This window comes from Parasteatoda tepidariorum, chromosome 7 (assembly GCF_043381705.1).
Source record: "Parasteatoda tepidariorum isolate YZ-2023 chromosome 7, CAS_Ptep_4.0, whole genome shotgun sequence".
Classification (NCBI taxonomy): domain Eukaryota; kingdom Metazoa; phylum Arthropoda; class Arachnida; order Araneae; family Theridiidae; genus Parasteatoda; species Parasteatoda tepidariorum.
In genome coordinates, this window is record NC_092210.1 from 83,856,220 (window position 1) to 83,875,820 (window position 19,601).

Here is a 19,601-nt window from a genome sequence, read left to right on the forward strand (position 1 = left end):
ATATATATTGCCATTGTAGTCTTGAGTATATTGGACAAATAAAACATACCCTTAAAAATCAGTTTAAAGAACATGAAAGATTCATCCGAAATCAGTCATCAGGCTAAAATCATGCAACAATGCTCTTTCTTCACCGAGCTGCATTTCTTGGAGTCATTCCATAATTTTTAAAAGTTCTAATAATTGGGCATAATATGAAAAAAACACAACTTCAATTGAACCATTGAAAAACTGATTAACTGATTAAACTATTGAAAAACTGATTTCAACCATTTAACAGCTGATTAAATTTAAAAAATTGGTTCCCTTCTCCCAGAAACGAGTTTTTAATGAGGATAACAATTTGAAAAAGTTAGGAGCTAATTAATTTTTGTGCACGATGGGATTTCTGCCATGACCCCTCCCACTAGTTTTATGCATCCCCTCTTTTATTACTTTTTCTCCTGTTTCTGATGGTTGCATGTACTTAAATTCTGATGGAGAACCTTATTTCTAGAACTGAAACAATAGGTCTGTTCATTTATGTACTTATTTGTTCCTTATTCACATTGTTTTATCATTTAGTCAACGTAGCATAAAATATACTCCATCCTTGTTTTGAACCGTTTGTGATGTTCTCTTTTTCTTAAACAAGCATTGTGAATTTTTTCTAGTTTCTCAACCACAGAAATAACATGTTTCTTGTTTCTTGTTGCATATATAGCTATTCTCATTTTTCAAATACATATTACAAGCCATGTATTTTTTTAAACGCATTTTGGATTTCATTTGAATTTAACACGCGCATGAATTTTCTTATAAATATGCATTTTGAATTTTAAACACGCAGATTTTCTCAAATTCCCCAAATTCCCTAGTTTGTAAAATAACATTTTCGAATTCTGATCAACTAAAAATAGTTTCGACTACCGATTTAGGGAATGGAGTTCCTGATAAGATTAGGTAAACTAGTTCACTGACATTATGTAATGCAACCATATCTATGGCACTAACACGCTAATTACTTGGCCTTCTGAGCAGATAAGTATCAAAAGCATCGCCAACGCTACTTGATCAGAGAATTGATCAGAGAAAATATTACCATCTGTCTTATGAAACATTGGTAGCTTTATGTGTATGTTTTGTACGTCGTGGCCATCTTACTTTTCCCTCTATCCTCTTTTTCAACTATCAGATTTTACTTTCCTGTATTATCCTGGGAGTCACCACTATTTGGCATCATATCTCGGAGTAAAAAAGGATTTCTCAAATTTAATAAATCAAGAGGTAAACTTTATGAGGAAATAAAATAAAAATTATTTTTTGCATCAAAAATGGAAACTTAAATATATGCATAATGAATGGATAGAAGAAAATATTTTGAATTTCGGTATTAAATTATTTTAAATGATTCTCAAATAATTTCGATACTTTACGAGCGTGAGAAAATGCAATATTAGAAACATATTCTGATTACTATAACGCTTTAATTAAAAACAAATTCCTTGTATTCAGTAATCGCTACAGTTTTTTTTTCATAACACGCTTGTTAAAAAAAGTTTATTTTTTTAAGCATGCATTTTGAGCTCTACATATCTCTACATACAGGCACTACATGTCTATGCTCAATATTTTAAAGGGAAAAAACACAATGTAAGATGCGTCCATTTTCTTAAAATCTCGTTTTAAGGTCTTATAAAAATAAAATAAAAATATTGACATTTCGTAACATTTAATAAAAAAAATGAGGTGGTTTCTGTTTATCATTCTAACTTACTGGTTAGTGTTAACGACAAACTAAGTTGCCAACTCTATTGTATTAAAAGAGTAAGGTAAATATAAATAAATGCAACATATTTATCGTCTAAATTAATCTATTAAGTACTAAAATAACAAAGACTACAGAGTAAACTTAACAAACGAAGGAAATTAAGAGGATAAAGAAATTTTAGTCATCTTTATTATTTCATAAGGTTTAATATCATAAGTTATCTTAATGCTCACAGATATTTAATTCAAAAAAGTGCCAAAACATTCCAATACTTCTTCCTTTTTTTCTGTGTCTCAAAACTTGTCATCAACATACTTGTATACGGTGCCAAAACGGCTGTATTTATTTTTAACGAGTTTTAATGTTAAAAATATATTTATTTCAGCTTTAACATTGTTTTCTTTATTATTCATTTCCAGTACAAATTCAACATTTCTTTCTTTAGATGTAAAAAATTATTAACTTACTTTCTTAATTAAGTTAAAGGCATTTTTAAATGATATAAATTTAAATAAAAAAAACTAGTTCGACATCTTCATAAAGAAATAAAGGCAAACAATATTTTCTAGGTTTGCTTGTATTAATTAAGTGAAGGAATAAAGCAGTAAAAGAAATCAATACCTTGACGCAATAAGCTGAGATAAAATTGTAATTTCTTTTAAAGCGACAAGGTATTTTATGATCTGATGAAAAGAACTTACAGTATAAGTACTTACACAAACACGACTAGTGGATAAAGCAGCACTTCGTTTTCAGATACGCCAGGGGGCAAAAATAGGCGCACTTGTGCTTCTAAAATAATATCGATCAAATTAAGGTAAAACGCAAAAGCATAGTTCTTCATTAAAAACAAGTCATTCTTAAGAGGAAAAAAATTCAATTATTTAGCTTACTGTAGCCGTTTTGAACAGAAACTTGAAATGTTCGAATTTGAGGAAGTGCTTTTTCTTGGATGATTGCCCTTAGGTCATCGTTAGTATCAAGTGTATCTAAAAAATATTAGGAAAAAAATTGAAGAAGGATAATTTTTTTAAGTTTTCATTCCTTTATTCTGTAAATAAATTAGCATCGGGATACAATTTATTAAACAAATTATGGGAAAATAATTAGTTCATATTTTTTATCGCCATAGAAATGCCTTCGTCACTGTTTAAACAAACATCACTTATAATTAAATTTCGTTCACGAAAGCATAGGAACTTTGAATTTGCAAAGCAGTAACTAATTACGATTGCTTTTTAATTTCATAGTTTACATCTTCCAATTTTTAATGTAAACTTTTACTTTGACATTTAATCAAATTTCCTCAATTCTTCTACGTTATTTAATACAGCGACAATGCATTATTGTAAAATACTGTTGGATTATGCAATATGAAAGTGAAATTAGATTACGCAAATTATTAAATTAGGAACTACAAAAGAATTTAAAAATATGCCTTTTGAGGCATTTTTAATCAATAGATTATTTTAAATAAAATAGCAAAAAAATTCGTTTTTTTTCAAACTTTACAAATTTTAAATCAAAGGAGTCATTTAAAATTTTTAAAATAATGATTTAACCAAGAAATTTCTTCCTCTCAGTCACTAAATCATCAATACAGGCTAACATAGCAGTTGAAAAAGATTGAATTTGTTTTTTACCGTTGGCAACAATGACTCCACTATATAGAAAATGGAGGTAAAATGTAACTAATATGTTTCATAAAATTCTTTTAACGAATATTTAATTAAAAAGAACCTCTTTTTATCAATAAATATAAACAAAAGCATAAATTTCTTAAAACTTTATCAATTATTGACATTTTTTATTAACGTATTTTTAATTAATAGACTAATTTAAATAAAATAGTAAAAAAAATTCACTTTTTTTTCAACCATCACAAATTTAAAAAATTCAAAAGAGTCATTCAAAATTTTTAAAATAATTATTTAACTAAGAAATTTTTGCCTCTCAGTCAGTAAATTATCAATACAGGCTAACATAAGCGTTTGAAATGAACTGAATTTGCTTTTTACCGTTGGCAACAATGACTCCATTGTATAGAAAATGGAGGTAAAATGTAATTAATATATTTCATGAAATTCTTCTGACGAATATTTAATTAAAAAGAACAACTTTTTATTAATAAATATAAACTAAAGCATACATTTCTTAAAACTTTATCAATTATTGACATTCTTTTTTATTTCTTTTGGAATTTAATTACTATTTTTCCACTTATTTCCGTTCTATAATAAGAACTAATTTCGAGGTTATAAGACTGCATTGGTAATAATTGATGAAAGACGTACTTACCAAATGTTTGATTATATATCGATCGAATTTCTATTTTGGGTATGCCAGGTCCTAGACATTCAAGCACGTAATACTCAGAAGTTGGACTGAAAATAACATTGAAGTAGAGACAATCGGGTCCTTCCTCGCATGTTAAGCACTTCGTGAAAGTAGTGGAACGGGCTTTTTTACCAGATACTGAAAACAAGTGTCGTTCTCCTGGACGGTTTTCCAGAGTAGTTAAATAGTACCTACACGTTTAAAAATGTTCTTTTATTAACGTGAATAATTGCATGTATCAAAGTTTTAAAAGATGCGAAGATGTTAATTATAATGCTAATCAAGGCATATAAAAAACTATAAACCATTTTTGTGCTGAATTAAGAACAATTGAAAAACCATTTTCTTTGCAAGCTCTCAATAATTAAATGGCGCCAAAGCGAAATTCGTATATCCAAATAAGTAGTACCTGTTAACGTTAAATAAAGCCTGTACTTGCAAAAATTTTCGTTTATGAATAATTCCATGTATGAAAATTTTAAAAGATGCACCGTTAATTAAAATGCTAATCAAAGCCTATAAAAAACTATAAGCAATTTATGTGCTGAACTAAGAACAATTGAAAAACCATTTTCTTTGCCAGCTCTCCATAATTAAAAGGCGTCAACACAAAATTCGTATATCCAAATAAGTAGTACCTGTTAACGTTAAATAAAGCCTGCACTTGCAAAAATTTTCGTTTATGAATAAATAACATGAATTATTCCATGTATGAAAATTTTAAGAGATGCACCGTTAATTAGAATGCCAATCAAAGACTATTAAAAAATATAAACCATTTTTGTGCAGAACTAAGAACAATTGATAAACCATTTTCTTTGCAAGCTCTTCATGATTAAAAGGCGTCAAAACGAAATTCGCATATCCAAATAAGTAGTACCTGTAAACTTTAAACGGTGCCTTTACAAAAATTTTCATTTATGAATAATTAACATGAATAATTCCATGTATGAAAATTTTGAGAGATGAACCGTTAATTAGAATGCTAATTAAAGCCCATAAAAAAACTATAAACAGTTCTGGTGCTTAACTAAGAACAATTGAAAAACCATTTTCTTTGCAAGTTCTCCATAATTAAAAGGCGTCAAAACGAAATTCGTATATCTAAATAAGTAGTACCTGCTAACTTTAAATAGTGCCTGTACTTTTAAAAAGTTTCGTATATAAATAATTTACATAAATAATTTAATGTATGAAAATTTTTAACGATGCACCGTTAATTATAATGCTAATCAAAGACTATAAAAAAATAAAAACCATTTTTGTGCTGAACTGAGAACAATTGAAAACGAATTTTCTTTGCAAGCTCTCCATAATTAAAAGGCGTCAAAACGAAATTCGTATATCCAAATAAGTAGTACCTGTTAACGTTAAGTTCTGCCTGTACTTTTAAAAAGTTTCGTATATGAATAATTAACATGAATAATTTCATGCATGAAAATTTTTAACGATGCACCATTAATTATATTGCTAATCAAAGACTATAAAAAAAAACATTTTTGTGTTGAACTAAGAACAATTGAAAACCAATTTTCTTTGCAAGCTCTTCATAATTAAAAGGCGTCAAAAAGAAATTCGTATATCCAAATAAGTAGCACCTGTTAACGTTAAATAAAGCCTGTTCTTTTAAAAAGTTTTGCTTATGAATAATTAACATGAATAATTCCATGTATGAAAATTTAAAAAGATGCACCGTTAATTAGAATACTAATGAAAGCCTATAAAAAATTATAAATAACCAATCTTTCCGTTTAACTAAGAATAATTGAAAAACCTTTTTTTTTGCAACATATCCACAATTTAAAGGTATTAAAGGGAGATTCGAGCATCTAAATAAGTTTCAAATTAAAATAATTTTCAATAGTTTTTGTTAAAATAATCTGTTATAAATAGAACTTTGGGCTCTTTTTGAACAAAACATATGGGTTATAAACTTATTAAGGAGCACGCTTCTATATTTTTGTTTATAATGTTACTCATTGAAAATACATTTAAAAACTAAAGATCTGTATAGAACGAAGCATTACAGGAATGAACATTAGAGAAATTTAACAAGCTGAATTGAGGGGGAGAAATATTTAATATTTCTCTATTTAAAATAATGTATATTTAACTTGAGATTTGAACAGAAATCATTAACTTCAGTGATTTTCGAAAATTTGTTTCTTAAGAATGTGCTACAGTGCTCCTAAAAAGTACTAAATGCTTACATAAAAAACAAAACTGAAAGAAGTAAAGGAAATGTTTTCCAATAATTAAATAAACAAATCTAAAGGGGCTTTAGATGCAGCCCGGATATTTAATTTAATATCTATTCTAATAATTTTTGCTAAATTGGTGTAGTTATCTGTGTAAAACACAAAGGAAAATGTTCTTAAAAGTTGTTTATACTCAGATATTATTTTAGATGTTAGTTTCTGAGTTATTAAATAATAAACGAAGTCGAATTTTTTAAATTCAATTTCGCAATATCTATTCGAAAGATATTTTTCAAATTTTGATTTTGAAATTCAAAATAAAGTTTTAATAATGGTGTAAAACTCTGCGTATCTTACAATTCAAAACATTTTTTGACTATTATTAAATAAATAATAAAAATAATATTTAATTATTAAAAATAATTTTGGTATAAAATTATCTTTGAATAAAATAATTTATTATTTCGCGCAAAAAGTAAATTAACTTCAAAGGGTCCAAACTTTTAAAAGCTGTTTTTACCAAACTATTGAGGCCATATTTTTTTTTTAAATTACGGCTACCCTCTGTATTTTGAGGATCAAAAATCTGAATCCGACGAAAAAAGTCATGTTTATACAGCTAAAGTATTTTTTGTGTCTCATTTTGCTATTTATCAAATCATCTGGACTAATTAATTAAAGTGTTTTATGTTAGGCCCTCAAACTACTAGTCATAATAAGTGAAAATCCTATAATCCCAAAAGTTATTCCTGATATTCAATTTTTGTGCTTTGAGCATTCATTCGTTATAATGCAAGTACAACGTGCAAAAATATTACGTCAGCAATAAAATCTTCAACTTGATTAAAATGTTTCCTAGGAACGATATGAAAAAAAGTAAGCAAACTAAATTTAAGTAGTAATTTTATATTATCAAAGTAAATTTTATATTTTGTGTACTTTTATCTCCTGTTATTTGAATCACGTTTTCTCAAACATCTTATGATCCAATAATTGTATTTGCTTGATGTATTAGAAAGGTTTGGCTAACATAATTTTGATTAAATACACTTAACTCTAAATATATATTGGAGAGCTTGTGCATCCAAATTAACTACTATTAGCACTGCAAGGCACATGAGTGGAACAATTATCAGCCAATCACTTGTTGTATATTAAATAATGCTAACGATGTTTGAATTATCCAATTACTTGCATAGGGATTCTAACATCTTACACAGAATGACTTGCTAACTATGAAGCTTCATAAATCTACGGAACAACTCTAAAATTTATAAATTATTGTAAGAAAGCACTTTCAAGATATGACAAGTCTATTCTGAAGTTTTAAAAACAGAAGTGCAAAATTCAAAGGTTTATTGCTAGTATTATAATGTTAATTAAACTTACAGAGTATTTGAGCCTCCATGATAGGCAACAACTTGAAAAATGTCGAAGCGACCCTGAGTTAAAAAGTCAACATGTCGAGTCTGAAAAAGATTTTTTTATTACATGTCAAACATAAAACATAAATTTCATTGTTCATAAGTCAAAGAAATCGTAATTTTTTTTTATTACTCCTCCATTTATAAGTACTTATTAGGTATGTAAGTTTAAGAAGACATATCAACAAACATATATCATTTAAATTATTAATATCTAAAAAGTATTTTCCTACTTTTTTGCATATAATATGACATAAAGTTTTAGTTCAAAAACACTTATACTTAATAACTAGGTACAATAAAACATATCAACTCTGTTGCACTTCTTGACTCAAATTTTATCTCAGAATTACATTAATTATTTTTAATCATTGTCCCTTCAGTTGGGATTTGATTTGTTAAATAATTTTATAATGTTCTGTGAGTTACAGAATATAAATTACTTGTGACGAAACTTCTTTAAGATGATTTAATAAAATCTTTTTTTACTGTACTACCTTTTAACAAATATTATTTAGCAAGTAATAGCTTTGAAAAAGAGTTATATTTAAAATATTTTTTTGCGATTTTGGGAAACTTAAATTATTTAGAAAGCCAATAATCCTGTTCATACAATATTATGAACGCATTATTAATATTTAAAGCATAGGGGAGAGTAAAATTTATAAGGGAGTTCGTAGTTGCATAGTTTTAATTTCGAAATAATTTGATAAACAATAATTCTAAGTTTAAGATTAAAACGTAAAGAGAAATAAGTGTAACATATTCAATAAAAGTCATGCATTTAAGTACATTTAAAATCAAAAAAGTATAAATTATGTTTTTAAAACGCGCAATTAAAAATAGATTATAATGAGATCCAACACCAAACTGTTTTTTTAATCATTTGATAAGAAATAAAAAGTCTAAAATTAAACATTAAGAGGAATAATAAACTATTTAAGTAATGCATCTGAAAAAAGTTTTAATCAAGATAAAAATAATAAATGAGAATTATTTTGAAACTTAACAATAAACAGTTGAAAAAAAGGCTAAGAAGGAAAATATTTTTTAACAGAAAAAAATAATAATAATTCCTGTTTCACACATGATGCGCATTCCAGAATTCAACTCAAAAAGCAACCAAAGAGATTTAATGGATACCCTCGTAAATCATTGCCCAGGAGTAGACTGGAAAAAAAATGATGGTGAAATGAAAGTTTTTAGCTAGTATAGATAAAAAAAAATAATCAATAATGATGCTTCTCATTTTCTCTAGTGCCCATATATCTTCAGATTAAAGGATGACAAGTTTTCAATATATTTCAACAGCGTTTTTGATTTATCACAATAGAAAAGATGCTTCATACTTCGTTTTGAAATTCAGAGTTTTGACAAATAAAGAATCTAACACTCTTTATAAAGGCGCTGCTTCTGCTTTTATGGCAAAATATATTAACCAAACAATACTTTATATTCTCTTATTTTGTGCGCTATAACAGAATGTGAATTTTAAGCATTCAAATAGTTTTAATTCATTTGCAGAAATATCTTGAAAGGGAAAAATAATATCACATTTCTTATATGTTTAGTTAAAAATCTGAAAATGCAAAAATTTATAAATTTCAGTTATTATACTCAATATATATTTTTGTTTCATTTAAGCTAATTTCTACGGATACGGACACGGTAGTTCATGCGGATTTTGCATTAAAACATCTGAGACTGACCAACAATAAATGGCTTCCCACCGATTCAACATTATTATAACGTCCAAAAGAAAGCACACCATTAAACGTTAATTCCAATATAGATATCCAAGTTGTACATTCAACAAGTTGCCTTACATTCATTTTCCCGAAAATCAACTAATTAAGAAAGTTAAATATTTTCAAGCATTAAAAACAAAAATACCTAATTTAGTAATGTGACATTTCATGGAAAGATTTTAATTTAAATCACTTTTTTTTGACGTATAATAAACGGAAAACACCTTGAATTCACTCAAAAAGAAGAAAGTGTTCAGTATCTATTGTAAAAATGTTAATAAAATATGGATTAACATAATAATTAAAAATAAGGGATGTTGCAACGTTCTGTTGCAAACATTTGAATATGCAATTTGCTAACATTAGGTTTAAAGGGTTACATTCTCAATAATTACCAACGTTCTTTCAAAGCACTAGCAAACATTTTAGCTGTTTCTTGTAAAAAAAATCTTTGATTTCGTTCAATTTGTATTACCTTTTAAACTAAAGTAACAATTCACATCATCCTTGACCAGTTATTGAAAATGTATTCTCCACAACAAATGTCTCATTGCTATCGGATTGCAATGAATCTATATCTATATATATTTTGGTCTAGGAATTGAGCCCGAATAGTACATTTTCTTCTCGCATTTGCCCTGTTGTCAATCAGATAGTCATCGGAGAACATTCCTATTTTCCTTTCTTAACTGTACATTCACGCGTATTCATCAAATTTCTGATTATGCGTTTTGTAATAATGCTGAGTTGAATAAAAAAATAAGAATTTTCAAAATTATGAGGAAATCTCTAGTAATAACTGTCGAAATATCATACGGATTTGAAAATAAACAATCGTTTTCGAGAATCCAAAGATAAGCGATTTTAAACTTGTAGGTTATAATAGAATCGTATTAAAAATATCAGAAATTAAAAAATTATGTCGAAACATTATGTTGTTATGACTTCCAGAAAAGCGATAAAAAAATACCTTGTGAAATTCACCTGCCATTATATTATCGGAATAAAAATACCGGCATTTTATAAAAACATATGAGAAATCCATAACATGAGTTTACGATGAAATCGATGGAAATCGTGTCAATAAAAAAATGATCAGTCAAATGCGTAATTCGAAATTCCCATGACGTAATAATCTCGCAATAAAAAATTTAAGAAAAACCTCTTTGACCTAATTTTAAATTTGGAGCAAAAAAAATAGAAACAAGTAAATATATATATATATATATATNGTGTGTGTGTGTGTGTGTGTGTGTGTGTGTGTGTGTGTGTGTGTGTGTGTGTGTGTGTGTGTGTGTGTGTGTGTGTGTGTGTGTGTGTGTGTGTGTGTGTGTGTGTGTGTGTGTGTGTGTGTGTGTGTGTGTGTGTGTGTGTGTGTGTGTGTGTGTGTGTGTGTGTGTACATGACAAAGAGAAATAAAAGATAATGAACAGAAACAGAAAACATAATAGGACTCTGAACACTTTAGTACACGATAAGACAGATTAGCAAGAGAGTAAAAGTTTGTGCTACTTTGAAAGAAGGTGAATATGCAAACACTTTGTGCCACTAATAATTTAAAAATTAATAATTTACCTTCCAGGATGGACGTTCCAGACTATTTGTATTTTGCTGTAAATGTAATTTTTCGTGTTAATTTTTCTGATTAGAATTACTTATATTACCCATAATTTTAAGAAAAGGACAATGTATTATTATGCATGACAATTTTACGTGCTCTTGAATAAGTAAGTCCAAATTTCAGTATAGAAAAATGTTTTCATATATCCGTTAATGTAAGTTGTTTTGAGATAACTTCATTTGGCATTTTTGACAAATTTTCGAATTTGAAAATGCCTGACCCCTCAAAAGTTTCATTATTAATTTCCTGAATAAGAAACAAAACATGATTTTTCTTAAAAATTTTTTAAATATCCCACATTCCTTTGAAAATTTCTACTTTTTTTCGCAAATTTTTGACTTATAATTTTATACTTTTTCTGAATGCTGCGCTATTTTAAAACATCGAGCCCATTAAAAGTCACATTAGAAGATCCTCAATTGAGAATGAAAAAAAAATCGCCTTCATAATATTATCAGTCTTGCGCAGAGAAAAAAACTATTAAACTTTCGTTTTTTTCCTTATATATTCTTTCTTTTTTGTTATATATACGAATTTTTAAAGTATATTTCTAGAACAGTGGATTTTCGAAGCCTGTCACCAAGGAAAATATAAAAGCCACAATTTTTGCGTCTTACACTTGAAGCAAATAGTGATTTTAAGCTACTATATACATATCATCTTGCTGTAAAAAATTGTCTGGGCTTTAGAGCGGTAGAGTAATTAAAATATTTTAAAAGTTATTAAACCTTTTTCAAAAATCTAAATTGGCGACATTTTACCACCTAGATGAAAATTATTAAACTCGATGCCGTATTCTCCGTTTTTGAAAATGTTTACGAACCTAGATAATGCGGTATTGAAGCAAATTTTTAAACATTGAAAAATTAGATCATGAACGCTTTTCTTTTCTATAAGACTATGGCTTTTTTCCCTATTGACGTTTTGGGCCAATTTTAGAATAATCATAAACTGTGCTAGCTTTAAAACTCTTCCCAACAGTCATGACTCAATTTTGCAAACTTACAGCAGTTATGAAAATATTGGTTTGAGAAAAAAGTTATTGCGATTTTTTTCTAAATTTTCCAAACTCATATATTTAAATAACAGTCAAAGGTTAATCAATGATATATATTCCCTTTCGTTCGACGTCCTTTTGCCATTGTTAAGGGAGCTTCATTATTCGGCATCCATAAAAGGACTTGGCATTATTTGCGAAAAATCGAACAAGGTGCTGATTAACAACTTCATCTGAATTTAACTTCATCAGACTTCATCTGAATTCCACACCAGGAGTTTTCAAAAGAGCAAAACAAGTATAACGGTGCAATGTCAAGCGAGTATGGTGGGTGGCGCAACATACAGCATATAAGTTCCAATAACTTTTTACGGGTAACCAATAATGCGTGTGTCTCGCGTTATCATGATGGGACACTACTCCTTTACAATTGACAAGCTAAGAACAATTCTGAATGACAAACTCTTTCAAATTGTCCGATTGCCTACAGTACACATCTGAATTGATTGTTCCGCTCCTTGATTTGAGCTCAAAAATCCCCACACCCTTTGAATCCCACTACACTGAGAGTATAATTCCTACAATAAAGCTTTGAATTAAAAAATAAACTAAATTATTTTATTTCAAACTTGAAAATTTTTTCACTCATTATTTAAATTCTTTTGAACCAAGTAATGAAATGTTAATTATTGAACTTACGTCATTATAAGCAACTGCTACGTGTTTATAGTGGCCATGCTGTCCTTCTGGGAGTGGTAATCTCATGTACCAGTTGGTACCATTTTGACCAAAAAAGATTGGACCTCGTAAATCAACCCAACCTTTCCTGCTCGGTGGACTCTGTTCATATATCTGAAATAAGATGCATCAAACAGGAAATTTTTATTCTTTTTAAATATATATAAATCTATAACTTTATTTAATTCAAAAGTTTGAATTCAGTTAAACTTACCACAACACAATACCAAAGCTCTGCGGAGCACTGAGTGACTACAGAAAAGTTCTGAGATCTAGCTAACCAAATAACAGCTAAACTTTGACTATCAATCCACTGAACAGATGTAAAATAATGATCCCTGAAAGGAAACTAGAGCAATTAAATTCTGCAATAAGTGCATCAGATTTATTTCCAGTCAGGCAGCTTTGCGCATGCAGGAGCTAGATAGAGCTAATTAACTTTAAATGGAATACGTGGGTAGAAATAGTAAGTCAAAGTTTAAAAAAATACAAAATGAAGAGCAGTTCTTATATAATTTTATAAGGATTAAAAATTTGGAATTTTAAATTTTGTAGGTTAGAGCTCCGTCTTCTCTGGCTTGGAGAGTAGTGCGATTCTCTGCTACAAAGGCTTATTTCGAATAGACTGCGCTCTCTCCGATAGTTTCTGAGCGATTCAGAATCCACTATTTGTTGTGTTTTCGGTGACTTCAGAGCTGGAAAAGCCTACGACTATTTAGGCAGTTGGAGAGACTTACCAGGTGATACCAGGTGATTGCTACCACCATCTTTTGTCCTATCTTAACTATCATAGTATACTCTGCAAATCCATGAGCGTTATCTTCTATTGCTTCTAAAAATGTATATTAGCTCTACTCGCAAAGTTTAAACAGAATTTAAAGAATAAAATTTTATAATTGCATAGTTGATGCAAAGTTTAAACTTATATGATCCTTACATGCTTTAAATCGTATAACCAAAAATTATAAATTCACATCCATAATGTTTAAAATAATATTCTGGAGCAGGCATGCTGAATTGAAGATTACTGAAAAAAAGTATTAGAAATAAACTGAAGCAGGTTACGAATTTAATGTAAGGATGCGGTATCCATTGTTATATATAAACATGTACTTGGTACAAATAGAAAAAAATAGTTTATATAAAAGTAGTTAAATTATTTTTAACGCTCAAATACATTAAAAGTGTTGCAAAAATATGTGGTCTAAATGCGAAATATACTGCATTGGTCTACCCATATATTCCTAGAAAAAAGTAATTAACCAGCAAATAAAAACCAAATATTTTCATGCAATTTCCTAAACTAAGAGTTACGCGTTAAATCAGACAAATCCTTGTATAAATGAATCAGTGCAAATGAAAAAAAATTCTGCATGCATGGCGTATTATGTCGTTTACTTCCAAATCTCTGCGTTTCTTAAAGGGATTTATGAAGCAAACATCTTAAATATATATACATATATATTTAATTATTACTAAGCATAATACAATAAAACAGTTACAGCAGGGCCTGTGTCCTGTAATAAAATTTTTAGTAAATAATTGTCCAAGTAAAACATGTTTTTATGAACTTAATCATGAATAGATAACTAAAACGGAACACATCATGTACGAAGCGATAATTCAGGAGTCAAATTTATTTAAGAATCAAAAAAGGCCTTTCTTTTTAACGGTAACGTTTTATTTACCAAAATGACTTATATGGGAATAAAATAATAATTGATTTTTGAGAACTATATACTGCTCAGGCAGATCATTTGAACAAAAAAAAATTATAGTTAATTTGATACATTTAGAAAAATATTAATTTAAAAAAAAGCATATATTTCTTTCTGAAGGAACAGACTACTATTTTTAACTAATTATCTGAGATAAATCTTAAATATTATGAAACTAATTTTCTTAAACTTAATTAAGAATTAAACTTGATTTCTTTTTTTAAAAAAAACTGCAAACCTGTCACTATCCAATCACTTATAATATTTTTTTTTATGAAAAGCATTTTTATTTTCAGTATTTTTGATTAATACTAACTCATGGGTGAGCTTAATTTTCTCTTGAGAAAAAACAAAATTATTCAAAAACTTCTTAAAATCGTTTCGTATAATTTTTGATAGGTTTATTTTTTATAGCATAAAAAATACACATACTTTAAATAATTAATTTTCTCAGAAAGAATTCTGAACTAGCTGCTTATTTATTTATTTTCAAAAGCTCTAATATTGTCTAATAAAGGTTGAATCGGTAAAGCAAACTATTATTTTATTCAAGAACTAATGCTTTTCAAAATAAAACTATATAATCACATTGTTTTTATCCTATAAATTCTTATAGATTTGTGAAAGATAATAAGTTTGTTTATAAGCAATATAATAATGTTAGCAAATTAAAATCTATATCTTATTTGAATTTATAAGATTTCTATTAAATATCTATAAAATATATAATTCCAATGTATTTTGAGCTGATTAAGGTAATTTAATAAATAAAAGAATATCTGAAAAGTATTATATTTCACTCATAGAAACTATTTGATGCCTGACGGTATATTTAATAATACTAGTTTAACTTTATTGAAGTATTTTAAAAATTAAGATTTAATTTGAAAACTTGGTATTTAATTAATTGAATTTTCTTTAATTTCAATATCGAAAAGCATATTTATATAGTTTGTAAAAAAGCATTTACAATATTAAAAGGAATAAACATCTTTTTTAAATTTTGCTTCTCCAGAAAAGAGAGCATCGATTTAACTGATTTGTTTTTGCATTTTCCCCCCAAAACAAAAATTAAAACAGGATACAATTATTTTTTAAGTAAACAGATCTGAACCGTGGTGGCTCAGGAGATAGAGCATTCACCTTCTAATGAGGTGAACCGGGTTCGAATATCAGCAATGGGTGGTCGATACGAATTCCGCACCCGGCTCTCACCGATCACAGTGATGATGTAAAGTATTCGCAGTGGTAAACGGATCATGGGTTAGATTCCCTGGCCGGCAATCTAACCATGGGAGGTTTTTGTATTAACGCAAATGCTGGTTAGTCTCATCAAAAAGTCCACCACGAAGGCTACTTTCTCCCATTACTTGACCATGAGTTGACCCTTGTATTCCGGATCGGGTTCAAAATTACAAGGCTACTGAGCTGAACATTGATGGTCATAAACCTTTAATTGGGTCAACTGTTCAACAATGGTTTTAAAATAAAGTAAAATAAAGAGATATAGAGATTCGAGAATTGTTGGATTTATCAAAACGCATATCTAATGACTGCAAGCTGAACCCCATTACCACGTCCGCTAAGGTAGAAAAACTTTAATATTCTAAACATGAAACACCTTATCTTGAAGAATTGGATTCTTCTTCAGAAAATTCATTGACTTGTATTTTAAACTATTAATTTTGGATGAATGATTTTTGTATTAAAATTAATAAATATGAGGTTGAAAAATTTTGTCACTATAAACTCAGTATTTCGTCCCTATCCCAAGAGTAAGCAAAGGGGCAGTTGATTTTGGGTGTCATAAAATTTTCTATCTTCTCCATTTTTATCCTTTTTTTTTCAAGATGCATTTCTCAAGGTTTCTCACTTTTGAACAATTTGCAAAGCATGAAAGTTACTTTGTTCTGTCAATCAAAATGCTAAAATTTATATGTTGATTCTTCTCTGCACTTTCTTCAGAATTTTTTCAAGCTATCTGCGACAAAACTCCCTAGCAGTAATATCTTTCTGCAAGATACTTTTCATAAAAACAAACATATATGTTACTAATTTAAAATAGCAAAAACTATTATAATTTTTTAATTGAACATGTAATAGTTTTTTACTCTAATATTATGGGTGATATTCTTGAATTTTTTTTTTGGGGGGGGGGAGATAAAATGCGTTGCCGGAAAAAGATCGATGACGAAATCACTCGAGTCGAACTCCTCAAATGCATGTTCGAAATGCGTTGTTGTAATAAATAATATCGTATAAGGAATGTCGGATTTAAAATCTATGGAGAAATAACTGCTAAACTGCAATAACTGCTAAAAATTAGATATAATCATTGCTTATAAAGTAAGTACTCAAATGCACGATTCGAATTTTCTGTATTGTTTGAAATATATCGGGATATTCAAAAACCACATGAAAATTAATAATTGCCGAAAATTCAATCAAAACATTACATCGATTTGCGATAATATCAGCGTAAATTGGGAACGTCAAATGCGTGATTATCTGAATGTATGATTAAATTTTACGCGTAAATTTCTGTATGAAAGAAAACTAAAATTTTTTACTTCTCCAAAGAAAAATCTTTCTGCAAGAACTCTGTAACGTTCTGCGACAATGTCACCGAGTAGCTGCGATTCTGACACGTGACTTCTCTGTTTATCTTCAAATTAGCAAAACAAAAAGCAATATTCCTATTCAGGATTTCGAAGCATCTCTAACACCACTACTTGTTAGTGATGTTGAGAGGGTAAAGTTTAACATATGATATAGATCATTAAAATACATTTGAAATGCATATTTTCCGAAAGTTTCGTGTTGGTTACCAAAACATATAAGTTTACATTTTTTTTGGACAAACAGTAATGAAATATCAGAATTTTTCTAACAAAGCATAAAAGAGTTCATTCCAGAAAAAAAGCATCAATTTGACGACAGAAATTAAAAAATTACAAACCATAAAATGAAAAAGAACAAAACGTATGATGCAAGTAAAAGGTGTGTTTTAAAAAGGGTGAAGTCAAAAGCGAAGCAAAATGCTCGTGATCACAAACCACACATGCACTAACTGGTCTTGAACTTCTCGGGGTGGTTTTACGTCTCTTTTTAGAATGTTAGGAATATTTCGAAGGTCGACCACCCACAGAAATGCAGAAGGATTATCTCCGCCAGGCTACAGAAAAGAAAAAAAATTATATGCATTTCATTGTGTTTGTCATTTAGTTAAAACTTTTTTAAATATAACATTTTATTTATAACTAATTAAATATATCCATTTATTAAAACATACTAAATACTTATAACATTCGATTGAAATAGGATTTATTACATTAACTGATTAAATTTTTTTAAAAATTTGAATAAATTAAAATGAAAACTTATATTTGTTTTTACTTTTATAAATTTCACAAATAACTAAAACTGCGTCAGCAGTAAAATTTCAAAAAATAATATTTTTTTAAGCTTTTATTTTTTAAATATACATTTGAAAAGCAGTATAATTATTTAAAAATATAATACTCTTCCACGCATTGTTTTATAATTGTTGCTTGAAAAAAGTGCGATCAGCTCAGGCGCTATCTTCGTCATCTAATTAGAGTTAAAAAAAAAACTTGACATTCTTGCAATAGTTGCTAAAAGATAGATCCCTGAGAAGCGGGACTTGCAGCTTAGACACTTTACGGCGGTGTGTTATCAATTGGTGTGTCCAAAACGTGTTATCAATTGGTCTATATTACAATAGCCAAAATATAATTTTCTTATATTAATTTCATATATTTTGTGCGCAATTTATTAATATATTAAGAGTGATGGATTTCGTATTAAAGGAAGTCGGACTATATTATAGATTCTACATTGCTTACATATTATAAAACAATTGTAATTATACATTATTTAAAATGACTGTGAAATGAACTATTTCAGCTAAACTACAAACCAACTTTTTATCTGTGTTTTTTTGTTAAACTTGTAATTAACAAGAAGTCATTAGAAATTATTTGGAACAAAAAACTACTTCTGGTAATAATTGAATTATATTGCATTGCACTCTGATTCAGCAAGTTAAGTGTCTCAGTTATTCTTACCTAAAATACTTTTTATATTCATAATCTAATTCCATTTGCTTTTATTATTTATATTAAAATTTCGGTCCGCAAGATAACAAGTAATATTAGTTATTAGAATTTTTTTTTCGGTTATTAGAGATTTTAAACATTTTTTAATTCAATTGTTTTCAAAAATTGATCCCTTCTTTCTTTTAAATCTCACCATTTTTTCAAAAAATCTTTTATTCGAAAAATGAAAACTGGAATAAAATAAAATATTAAATCTAGAAAAATAAAAATAGCTAAGTTTCCTAGCTATAATGCTCTTATAAATTCTCAGTTAATTACTTTTGGTAAAATTAATATTTATTCAAATCGTATCTTTCATGACAGTTCAAATAAGGAGAATGTTGTATAACTTAGTTGAAAGCTTCTAAATTTATAATGTAGTGTCCTAAATAATATTTTTCTGAGCTTTCACTTAAGGGTTTGCAATAATCATGCTCTTCAAAAGAAGTAATGTATAAGCAAGCAACTTCAAATTTAAAGTTATTAAAATGTTAATTTTGAAAACACATTTTAAATTAAGAAAAGAAAACCATTCTCAATTTCTTACAATGAAATTCCAAAATTAAAAATGCTTCTGTTTTTGATCACAAACTATGATTTCTAAAGCGCTGTTTAACTTTAAAACTACTTCTTCCGTAAAGTACCGTTGTAAACATGTCTTAAGATAAAGCTTCTTGATTTAGTAAGTAGTTCCGGATAAATATTCAACAATTCCACTTACTTTAGGGAAGCGTAAGGAAAGGAATTCAGGATAAGCACCCTCTGAATCGTTTCTGCTAACGTTCCCGTACCAATCGTAGTAATATGCGTTGACTTTCGTATCATTAATTGTTGCATAACAAAGAGAATTACCATCAGGCGCCCACCATACTGCACTGTTACTTCTCAAAAGTTCCTCTGAAAATAATTCAATGCAACAGATATTCAGCCGCACACACAGACAAATATATAT

At 28.2% G+C, this 19,601-nt stretch overlaps 1 protein-coding gene across 1 annotated transcript in view; it reads right to left on the minus strand.

Moving 5' to 3' along the window:
- Positions 1 to 19,601, minus strand: part of LOC107456089 (inactive dipeptidyl peptidase 10-like) — a 253,685-nt gene that overhangs the window by 7,647 nt on the left and 226,437 nt on the right. Inside the window, exons 9-16 of the mRNA XM_071183704.1 lie at positions 19,371 to 19,546; positions 17,588 to 17,706; positions 13,028 to 13,151; positions 12,775 to 12,927; positions 7,675 to 7,754; positions 4,049 to 4,278; positions 2,644 to 2,739; positions 2,467 to 2,542 (exon numbers count right to left, since the gene is read on the minus strand). Coding sequence (XP_071039805.1) covers positions 2,467 to 2,542; positions 2,644 to 2,739; positions 4,049 to 4,278; positions 7,675 to 7,754; positions 12,775 to 12,927; positions 13,028 to 13,151; positions 17,588 to 17,706; positions 19,371 to 19,546 — 1,054 coding nt within the window. The remainder of the gene's footprint in view (positions 1 to 2,466; positions 2,543 to 2,643; positions 2,740 to 4,048; positions 4,279 to 7,674; positions 7,755 to 12,774; positions 12,928 to 13,027; positions 13,152 to 17,587; positions 17,707 to 19,370; positions 19,547 to 19,601) is intronic.